Source organism: Lactuca saligna, chromosome 4 (assembly GCF_052625555.1).
Source record: "Lactuca saligna cultivar CGN05327 chromosome 4, ASM5262555v1, whole genome shotgun sequence".
In the NCBI taxonomy this organism is placed as follows: Eukaryota; Viridiplantae; Streptophyta; class Magnoliopsida; order Asterales; family Asteraceae; genus Lactuca; species Lactuca saligna.
The window spans coordinates 335,483,565-335,495,566 of record NC_136420.1 but is presented as its reverse complement, the minus strand read 5'-3'; the positions used below and the strand labels follow the sequence as shown (position 1 = coordinate 335,495,566).

The window sequence follows — 12,002 nt, the reverse complement described above, 5'->3', positions numbered from 1 at the left end:
GTTTGCTGCAACGTTCATGAGTGCTTATGAATATGATTTGAGCATTGGATTAAACCCACACTCACTTGGATCACTCCATGAATTATAAGTGATTGGTGAGACGATAACATCTTATATTCTTGAAACCGAGATGTGTGAGTTGTATCTTGCTAATCGGTTGCACATTGATAATATGTAAACGCACTAGTAACTTGGTGTTATAAAACATATTATTGTGTGTGATTCGGTGAGTAAGTGCAAGCAAGCATTGTATCAAAGTTTATCCGTTCCTTTTATTCAAAGAATAAAAGCGATATCTTTTGGGCCCCCCGATGGTTTAGTGATGACAAACGTAAATGCTCGGCCGGGATAGGGCTAATTTGATTTGTTCAATTAGTCAGTCGTCATAAATCGGAAATCGAGATATAGTACAAATAGAATGGTTTAAAATCATATCTCTTATGATATCTAGAATGGAGGAATATATGATCCCTTATCTAAGGACACGCGTATCTGATAGGATTAGAGTTGACAGCAGCTTTGGAAAGCTACAATTGCAGATCAGGATCTGAAGTCATACGCATAATAGTTATTAGACTTATCCAAGTGGGAGACTGTTGGATTAGTGTCTAAGTCCATAACTATTTTGGTATGTACTTGACCCGATGGTGCATGGTCCTTTTGGGTTGCCTTCACCAAAGCAACTTGATTGGAGAAATAAATAAAGAGAGAGAGGATATTATGATTTATTAATATGTTATAAGAATAATATATTAAAGGAGAAATCATATTTGTTTAATTAATATTGGTCAATAATTAATTAGGAATTAATTTTGTGATCAAGTGTAATTAATTAAACTAGAGGGGATAATTTGTAATTATGTGATAGTTACAAAATAAGGTAAGGATTATCTTAAATATATGGTGAACGAATTTGAGGTGATAAGGCCTTATAATTCGACTATGATAAGGATTCAAGGATTATCTTATGGGTTGCTTTGTGGATAAGCAACTAGATAAGGATAATAACTGAAACCCTATCTCTACACCTATATAAACACCCCTTGGCTCATGAATTCGTGTATCCCTTCCCAAGAGGTCCTAGAGACGAATTCTCATACCTCTCCTCTCTCTTTATACCTTTTCCATTTGCTCTTGGTGTTTGTAAGCCATTAGAGGAGTGACACTTGTGACTCTAAGCATTCCAAAGTCAATTCAAGGAGGAATTGGGATTGTTATTGCTACATAACAATCAAGGTATGATCTTAAACCTAATTACATATTAATATGATTACTTGAATGCTAGAATTAGGGTTTATAGTCTTGGATAACTTGCATGTACGATAGAGAAACCTAGATCCAAGCATTAGGGTTTGTATGAGCACATAGGATGTCTTATGACCAAAACCCATCAAAAATATGGCCAATAGAGTGTGTATTCTGGATCTACCTCGTCTTCCTTGAACTCTCCAACTTTCTCCTTATCCTTCTTACTCCAAAGATGCCTTCACAAGCAATAAACACACACACACACACTAAGAAACGTCTAGGGTTTGGTAAGGAATGCTCTGAGGGTGATGGAGGTCGAAATGGGGGCTATAAGGACGTTTAAATAGGTTGCAAACCCAAAGAATTAGGGTCTCCTCCTAATTGGCCTACTCGCCGAGTCCATGCGTGGACTCGCCGAGTAGATCACTTAGAACTCGTACCCAACTCGACATCTACTCAGCGAGTTAGGGCTACAACTCGCCGAGTAGCTCTTCCTAAAAGAGCATTTAATCAAAATAAATACGTACCAGGAACGGGGCGTTACAAAATATATAAAAAGAATGACTAAAATTGACAACTCAAAGTTCATCCCCATTTTGGGATAAATGAGTAGCTATTTTGGTGTTATATTATTCATTTCCCCCAAAATTGGTGAATAAATGGAGTAGGTGTCACACCCCAAAACCAAGAACGGAGGAAACGTTCTGGGGCGGAGGACGTCATGTACAGTATCACAACAATGAAAAGTAGTAAACAAGTAACAACATCATCCATTGCATTAATAATATAATTTTAATACAAGTGTGTTTTGTCAAATTATAATAGGCACTAAAGTATAAACAAAATGAAAGATGAGTCTTGAACGAGCTCCATCTTCTCTAAACCTTGCATCGGTACCTGTCTATGGATGACCTGAGGATACAAGTATTTTGAAAGCGAGTATCAACTTTAAAGTTGGTGAGATCATAAGTATTTTAGTGTCTTAATTTATATGTAAGAAATTGTTTGTATATGAACTGTAAGTATTGAAAATGTATATGAACTGTAAGTATGAAAATGTTTTGAATGATCCTAGGAAACCCTATGTTTCCTACTAATCGTATCCTTCTACCAAGGCATCTAGTGTCTGTGTGTGTGTCTCTTGTAAGAGTGTGTATTTTCCCAAATCCGACTATCATTAACCAAAAATATAGTTTCTACATTATCGTGCATCGTGTGAGTGTTCACGAAGTGAATGTAAAGGGGAAAATGAAATAGTACTATGGTGTAGTGTCGAACTACAACCGTACTAATTACCTTAAGTCTAGGGTAATCTCGTAAGTACTGCAATATTTGTAATAAGCGACTACCTCTGTACTCCTATTGCCTTATTTGAGGGATAAGGCCTAATGTGATGGCTATATCCCAGGCTAAATGCTCCCCTGTCAAAGGGATTTTGGGACCTTCACACGTCCATGCATATATACATGCAGTGACACATCCACATTACTATGATCATGCATACCCGATATAACTATCACAATTGCGTTGTGATTCATCAGTATAGTTAGATCTTGCACTTGTTCCATGCTATAACACCTAGTGATGTTTGTCCTATCAAAGTATATGTAACCGCACTCATGTAAACGTATATATGTAAACGTACTCATGTAAGCGTAATCATGTAAAACATATATATGTAATAGTATAGTAATGTACTGTAATGTTCTGCGTGTGCTAGCTGTAACGTATGTTCTCTCTCTATCTAGCATGTATAGTAATGTACTGTGTGTACTAGCTGTAATGTATGTTCTCTCTATCTAGCAAGTATTGACTCATGAATGAACTGACTCATTGTATGATATCACATTCTAGTAATAGTCCTAGTATCTTCCTAAACTACCCCCATGGTAGTTTACTAGTAATCTAACTGGTACGTATGGACATGGATGTATACCCTTGCTACCCAAGGGCATTTTGTAACGACCCAATTTTCACGTCCAAAAATTTCCGTTTTTAAAACATTACTTTAGAAAACGTTAATAAATAAAAACATTGTTTGATCAAACTACATCACAACATAAACCATGTTCATAAGTCAAGTCATACAACCAATCGAAACATCAAAGTATAAATCCCAGAGGAGTCTAACTGATGCGGAAACCAGTGTGTGCATGATGTACCGCTACCGTGCCAGCTCTTTCCCCTTCGATGAAGAGGTACCTGAAACCAAAACTGAAAACTGTAAGCACAAAGCTTAGTGAGTTCCCCCATCGTACCACATAACATACATACTGTCAGGCTATTCTGGGGTGCCTGATTACCCGGTACGGCCGTTCTGGGGTGTCGACTACCCGTGCGACCATTCTGGGGTGCCGTCCTACCCGTGTCAAGCCATTATGGGGTGCTGACCTGTGCATTTCAAGCTATTCTGGGGTGCTGACTACCCTTCAGTCCTAATAACCGAACCTCGGGGACTATTTCATCCCTACTACTACCATCACATATATTGTAACACAAACATAATATCAGACGTATCTGGGGTGCCTGACTACCCTTCGGTTCTAACAACCGAACTTTACTACTATCACGTACAACATATCATGCCAACATATAACATATTGGTAGTAGCAAACCTAGATGATATCACAAAGACAATCATCTAACATACAACTCCTACTGGTGGGCCGGTATTGTGGCCTTAGACCCACCGCTACTGAAAGGTAACTCACCTCGGAGTAGCTGCCGATCTGCGTGGAATAGTCTGATTGCTGCTGCTGCTGCTCCGTCAATCCTCCGGCTGTAATTCCCACCAAACACTTAGTCAAAAACTGGAAACTGACCTTTAGGTAAAATGACCATTTTACCCCTGATCATGCCCTAAGTCAAAGTCAGAGTCAACTTCCAGTTGACCCGACTCGCCGAGTTGGCTCGCCAACTCGCCGAGTCCATGTCCAAACGACTGACATGAATTCTGTTTCTACTCGTCGAGTTAGGCGTTGACTCGACGAGTTCTCCTTCTAAACTGATGTTCAAGTCCTTCATCCTACTCGCCGAGTTGTATGAACAACTCGCCGAGTTCATCTTCACCCGATGAACAAGTTATACTGTGACTCGCCGAGTTGTATGAACAACTCACCGAGTCTGATCTTGATCTAAGGAGATTGCCTTGAACTCGTCGAGTCTGGGCATCGACTCGTCGAGTTCCATTATGGGTGAGTTTTGGCTTCCAACTCACCGAGTCCACCCTGGACTCAGTACACAACTCGTCACAGCAAAAAGGGGACAATCTCGGAGACTCGCGACTAGACTCGCCGAGTCAGATGAGCGACTCGCCGAGTCTGTTCCATGCAAGAGCCATATAAGTGATTTTGCTCGAATCTAGTCCATTCCATTCATAGATCTGGGTTCCTATAGCATGAATAACACGTAAAGTTTCCAACTTTACGTGTAGATATTCCTCCATGAGGGTTTTAGGGTTCAAAATGCACCAAAAGAGTAGATCTAAGGTCTTCATGCAATATGGGTCCATAAAGGTAGTAGATCTAAGCTCCTGGAGCTCAACCAAGTCTGGATCTAAAGGCCAATCAACTTATTATGAAATATGATGCACATACAAGCTTAGGGAAGGGCTCAAGGAAGACTTTAATGGAGATATAAGCATATAGACAGGGGGAAAACGAGTTTTACCTCAAGGAAATCACTGAGAGGACACTAAGATGCTTGGCTTCCTTCCCTTCCTCTTGATCTACTCCACTTCCTTCACAAAATCTTCAAGAATACACCCTAAGATGCCTCAAACTCACAAGAACAAGAGCTAGGACGTATGGAGAGGTTCTGGGGGTGAATGGGGCGGAGTTGGGGCACAAATGGATGTTTAAATAGGGTGCAAACCCTTGGAAATTAGGGTTTCATCAAACAACGCATACTCATCGAGTCCCTAATATGGACTCGTCGAGTCGCCATCTTATCCGCACCCCAGAGTCTCGTCTCTACTCGGCGATTCGGACCTCCAACTCGCCGAGTCCACGGCCAAAAACACAAATACTAAAGGCAAAACTCTAACAATAATTAAGAGTCTAACTCCTTGCATGTATAGAACACTAAAACTAGTTTCATAAGCTACAACCATAGTCACATAGATCGCCATATGACTCACGATCCACGTTCCGAACGTCCCGTTCCCAAACGTGGTGCGTTTGCGTTCCGGCCGGTGGCCGATTCGCTGTCCAATACGGGTACCCTACGATCCCGTTTATTCTTCAATTCGGTCATGGAACCATGAAATTGGCGATCCGGATTGCACAGAAACGTGATTAGGATTGCCAATTTTGGACTTGGGGTCGCCGATTTTGGTTTGAGCGGGAACTTGCTTATCTGTGAAAAAACATTTGATGCTACGATAAAGTTATCGATCTCATCGATTCCCGATATGTTTCTTCGATTCCTACATCCGATTCTTCTAGTAAATCTCGATTCCAATAATTATTTAAGATGCCTCTTATCCCACATCACTACTCACCAGTTCACGTACATTACTCTCTCTATTGCTCTTTTATGTTACATTTCTTCATCACAGAGACACAAACCCTTTCTGTGTTAATACTTAATTTCCATACGATTTGCTCTGTTTCCAATTCTTCTGTGTTAATTTCCATACAATCTCCATTACTATCTTCTCTACTCTTGTATGTACTTGAATACAAGAACAATTCTTTTGTGTTAATTTCTAAGCCTTGGTGTAAAAATGGTATTTGGCAAATCTTTTAACCGCACAGAAGATAGTGAAACACAACCACCACCTGAAGCTTTTGTTGATCTTGAGAATGAGGACCAAAGAGCATCAGATATAGGTACATCAGGAAGCAAGAAAACGCATGATAAGGATGCTAGCAGGCCTCTGTTAAAAGAAGTCACTTTTACTGTTCTGGAACTGGTAAAAATGCGGGGGGGGGGGGGGGGGGGGGCAAAGATATGGATTTTCAACCACTGCAAAGTCCAATACACAAGCTCTTATACCAGAATTCACACACATTTCTTTGGGGCTCAACCTGGGAAGACTGCAGAAATAAGAAGATGTCCAATTATGATTAAGGACCGGGAGAAGCTACAAAGACTTTTGAGCAAGGTTAAAGAAGCTGAGACTGGAGGTGTTTCAAAATCTTTAAAGAATTCTATACTTTCGAAAAAAGCAACATCAAGAAAAGGAATTGAGGAATCTTTTGGTCTTATGGAGCGGAATGTGGTTGACATGAAAATAGTTAGAGGATTGTGTGCTAATGGTATCCCGTTTAACGTCTTGCGGAATCCACAATTTATTGAAATGCTCAATGCACTCAAGAAGGCACAAAGGGGATACAAACCTCCATCTAGTGAAAAAGCAAGAACCGTATTGTTAGATGAGTGCATGGGAGATGTTGAGAAAGACCTAACCCAAGTCAAAGATACTTGGTACACGCAAGGGGTTTCTATTGTTTCCGATGGGTGGTCTAATGTCAAACATAAGCCACTCATCAATGTTCTTGCGGTGAATGCCCGTGGTGCTATGTTTATGTACGCGGAAGATTTCTCGGGGGTCGAAAAAACAGGAGTGGAAATCTCTAAGTATCTTCTTGGAGCCATTGATGAGGTTGGACTGAGCAACATTTTGCAAGTGGTCACGGATAACGCGGCTAATTGCAAAGCTGTCGGAAGAGAAGTCGAGAAGGAATACAAACATGTATTTTGGTCACCTTGTTGCGTACATACTCTAAATTTGATTTTCAAAGATTTACAAATGATTTTTTTGGTTAAATAATACCTATAAGAGAGGAAAAACAATTGTCAAGTACTTTTTAAACCAGACTCAAGGCTTGTCATTTTTTCAAGAAAATTCCACATTAGAGTTGTTAAGGGTGGCTAAAACAAGGTTTGCATCTCACTATATTTTGTTAAAAAGAATCAAGGATTGCAGAGAGGCTCTTGCCACAACTATAGTCCTTAATTCTTGGAGGGAGTGGCTTAAAAATGGAGATGAAAACACAAAAGTTCTTGGTTTAAAAGTTGCGGATACAATCAAAGATGATTTGTTTTGGGAAGATGTAGATAATGTTTTAGAAATTACAAAACCCATTTTCCTACTGATCAAGTTTTGTGATGGGGAAGGTCCTAAAATGGGTGAGATTTATGAAAAAATGGATAACATGTTGGGGGAGATTAAAGACATTATGCAAGAAAATACATATTCAAGCTATTACCCGAAAGTTGAGAAGATAGTGTTAGCTAAATGGGAGAAAATGACAATCCCATTACATTGTTAGGGGTTTGCATTAACTCCAAGATTTTATGATAAACAATATCTTCAAAAGTTAGTACGGGGGGTATTCTAAGGAAAGCTCCAAATCTAGATAAAAAGGTTGTGATTGGTGTCATGAAAGCATTCCATAGAATGTCCGAAAATAAGAAGAGGAACGAGTGTTACGAGAACAATTCGCAACATTCCATATGAAAAAAGGAATCTATTCCATGGCGGCAATACAAACGGATGTCGTGACAATGGATGCAATAGATTAGTGGTCAACATATGGTGCCGAAACCCCATAATTAGCCGTGATAGCAAAGAAGGTACTTTCCCAACCGATTAGTAACTCTTCGGCGGAAAGAAATTGGAGTACCTATTCTTACATTCACAATGTGAAAAGAAATAGGTTAAATTGCAAAAGAGCCGACAAATTGGTTTTCTTTCACTCGAATATTCGTCTCTTATCTCGTTTCTCGGATTCATATAGAGCGGGCCCATACAAAAAGTGGGACATGAATCCCGAAAACACTTACATTGAAGGCTCAAGTTCACGATTAGAAGAAATGCTTTGGGAGAATTTAGATGAAGACATGGAGAATGGGCAAGGAAAAAGACAACGCGTGGATTCAAGAAAACTTTTCTGTTAAATTGTTTTTTTTTGGGAATTTTGTTTTTAGTTTTTTAGTGTTGGAAACTTGGAATCTGTTTTGATGTGTTTGCTGGAAAACTGTTTTGATGTGTTGCTGGAAAACTGTTTTGATATATTGAAGTGTTAGTTTATTACTTAACTGTTTTTTAAAATAATTTTGCTGGAAAATATTAAAATTATGTTTTTTGTTTTCCTGTTAAGTGTTTTGAAGTAAAATATGGCTGGAACTTTTGTATTAACCATGGGTGTACCGAAAGACACGATACACCATATCGGAACGTATCAGGACGTACCGAAATGAACCTACCCCCGTCGTATCCGATACGTCCTAACTGTCGAATCTCGTTCCCGATCCTCGTTCCTGTACCGGACTATACCACGAATTATGTGACTATAGCTACAACATTATACACAGGCAAAATTCATTCCCAAAGCAAACATTTGATTCTAGATTTGGAAAAAGAAAAAGACTAGGGAACGAAAAAGAGTTGGCAAACATTAAAGAACTATAAGTTGAACTCATAACTCAAATAAATATCAAACAAATGAGTTGAATGTGTAAAAGATTTGGTGATCTTCATGGGCTCTAAGACGAGCATTGATGTATAAAATGGGCATGTTTTGCACTACCCAATTTTTTTAATTAAAGGTGTTTGATGCCCCTGTATGATATGACATGCCAGATTGTACTTTGTTTGATGACATTGGACAGAGAATGAGACTGTAAATTTTAAGATGGAACACGATGGGATGAGACAAATATTCACTCTCGATCTCTCATGTGTGCAAAAGACGCGAATGCCCTCTCCTTATCCTCATTATAAAAAATAGCCCTACAAAGCTTGTCATGCTTGAGGATGCATTGGAAGCAAGAATTAACTCTTTGCTCTCTTCGGGATCTTTCATTGAACTTTCATAATGTAAAGTTTCTTCAACCCTAAACACAAGAAAATCAAATCAAAACAAAAAAAAAAAAAAAACTTTAGCATAAAATTATGGGTCGAAAGCCAAAAATAGCAATATATTTTTGTTGATATGCTTATTATAGCATCCTACTTTCATTTCTTTCTATTACAAAATTGTACTTTGAAAATCTATCCAATTATAGCAATGTTTATCCAAATACAAACATTTCGTATGGTATATTTATTTAGACCTTTCAATTTATATTGTCATATTGGTAGGACAATGTTTTTATTAGGTAGATTTGTTTCAAAGTACAATGTTTTACTAAAATAACTGAACTACAATATTGTAATAAGAAATGGAAGTATGATGCTATAATAAACAAATAAATGAAACTGTGTTGCTATTTCTTTCATTTTAATCCTACTATCATAACCTAGGTAATTTTGAACCTAAGAAAATGAACAAAAATGCTTGGCTTTTATAGGAAAAATGATCTAGCAAAGAGTATGCATAGTGCACTAAATGCAAGAAACAACAAAGTACTTTCATTTATTTCTATTACATCATCTTACTTTAAAAAAAAAATACATATTAAGACATTCTAATTTAAAAAATTTACCCTCTTATTATACTAACAATATTTTTCTTATTAGCACATTATACTTTGAAAAATCTATCCAGTTACGGCAGTAAATTCCTTTCTATTTTGATGAAATAGATTTAATTGAGTAGATTTTCAAAGTACAATGTTGTAATAAAAAGAAATGAAAGTAGGATGCTATAATAAACAAATCAGTAAAAGTATGTAGCTATTCCTTGCATATATATATATATATATATATATATATATATATATATATATATATATATATATATATAATCTATTAAGTAGAGAAAATTACCCTTCATGAGCAAGACAAGTTCTTGTTCTTGCCTTTCACAACATTGGTATTCACCACATAACCTTTTAACTTCATCTCAATATATAAAAATTCAAGCAATTTATAAATTTCTTCTGAATCAATATGTAAATCATCACCAACACGAAACTCTTGAATTTGACCATGAACTTCAATCCAACTAGAACCAGGAACTTTGGTGACACCCTTTTGTTTCATAAGTAATCTCATTTTAGCCGAATCATCCCACCTATTTGAATTTGCATATATTTGTGATGAAATCACATAATTCCAAGAATTTTTAGGTTCAATCTCTAATAAAACCTTCATCACCTTTTCACTAACATCCAAATTTCCAACTTTCTGACACGCTCCAAGCAATGCCCCTAATGTAATTTCATCCGGTTTTTCAGGCATTTTTTGTATAAAATCCCATGCTTCATTTACCAAACCTGCCCTTGATAAAAGATCCACCATGCAAGAATAATGCTCGATTTTAGGAACCAATTTATAAGATGATGTCATCAAGTCAAAGAATTTACGCCCTTCTTTCACCATTCCACCATGAACACACGCAGATAAAACTCCCACAAATGTTACATCATCAGGGAAAACCGACATTCTGTTAAATAACAATATTGCCTCTTTTGCCCTTCCATTGAAAGCAAAAGCAGAAATCATGGCATTCCATGTGACAATGTTCTTGAAAGGCATGTTTTCAAAAACTTGAAATGCATGGTCTACACTCCCACATTTAGCATACATGTCGATTAAAGCAGTGGCTACATATATGTCTTGTTGTAGACCATTTTTTGATGCATATTCATCTATTGATTTCCCAATATCAAGAGCACCAAGTGATGCACATGCGGATAAAACTCCACTTAATGTGATATTATTTGCTTTTACGCCTTCTTCTTTCATGATGTTGAAGATTGAAATTGCTTCATGTGATAATCCACTTTGCGCATACCTGTTATGTAAAGATTAAAAAAGTGAGATTAACGTTTTTTGTTTCATAATTGAAGAAGCATAAATGAAAAACACTTACCCTGTAATCATGGAGTTCCAGGTTACTAAATCTTTCTTTGTCATTTTATCAAAAACCTTCCTTGATGACACCAAATCCCCACACTTTGCATACATACCAATTAAAGATGAACCAATAAAAGAATTCACCTTCATTTTATTATCTACAACATAATCCTCAATAAGCCTCCCCAAACTCAAATTTCCCAAATCCCCACAAGCCCCAAGAACACTAACTAAAGTCATTTCATTCGGCTCAAATCCTTCACCTTTCATCTTCTCAAACAAGTCCAAAGCACCCGTTGGACAACCCATCTGTGAATACCCAGAGATCATTGAGTTCCATGACACCAGATCTCTCTCGTGAATTTCATCAAACACCTTCCGTGCACAACTCAACGCACTGCACATGGAATACATGGTGATCAATGAATGCCTGACGTGACAGTCCACCATTAAGCCACTTCTCAACGCCATACAATGACCTAATCTACCGTGTTCACGCGCCAATAGATTTGAACACGCGATAAAGAAAAACGGGTACGTGAAATTATTGGGCTTTATGCCTAAACTCTTCATCTTATAATAGAGTTCTAAAGTAAGATCAAACTTCTTCCACGACGTTGCTAGGCCACGAATCATGACATTGAAAGCATATTCATTTGGTTCGTGCATTGATGTGAATAAATGGTAGGAGTAATCGAAATCTTTTAGATCAATAATCTTGGCAAGTAGGAAATTGAGTTTGTCTACAGAGTGTATGAGCATTTGGGTGTGAATTTGTTGAACTGTTTTGGTTGAAACACATTGCTTTAAGATGATCAATAGTCGCTCTTTAAGAGGCTGCTGTTGCTGCTGCCATTGCAGTTGCTTCTGAAAGCTCAGTTGGCGGGAAAAAGTGGTAGTTTTTCTGAGCATGTTTTTAAAGCAGATGTGGTTGATCCGAAAAACAAAGCAACTACAGAATAAGCCTTGTTCTATACGATCTTTTGCTTTATTGCTTACGATC

General features: G+C 37.7%; 2 protein-coding genes across 2 annotated transcripts; one reads left to right on the top strand and one right to left on the bottom strand.

Moving 5' to 3' along the window:
- Positions 1–5,974: 5,974 nt before the first annotated feature.
- On the top strand, positions 5,975–7,526 carry LOC145040972 (uncharacterized). The gene is made up of 3 exons (XM_078988849.1): positions 5,975–6,163; positions 6,323–6,946; positions 7,035–7,526. Exons 1-3 carry the CDS (start codon positions 5,975–5,977, stop codon positions 7,524–7,526), a joined length of 1,305 nt encoding a protein of 434 aa, XP_078844975.1.
- A 1,127-nt stretch (positions 7,527–8,653) lies between these two features.
- On the bottom strand, positions 8,654–12,002 carry LOC145040197 (Pentatricopeptide repeat (PPR-like) superfamily protein). Its single transcript, XM_078988158.1, has 3 exons — positions 11,016–12,002; positions 9,968–10,937; positions 8,654–9,093 (listed from the first exon to the last, which is right to left on the bottom strand). The coding sequence occupies exons 1-2, from the start codon at positions 11,909–11,911 to the stop codon at positions 9,971–9,973; spliced, it is 1,863 nt and encodes a 620-aa protein (XP_078844284.1). The 5' UTR covers positions 11,912–12,002; the 3' UTR covers positions 8,654–9,093; positions 9,968–9,970.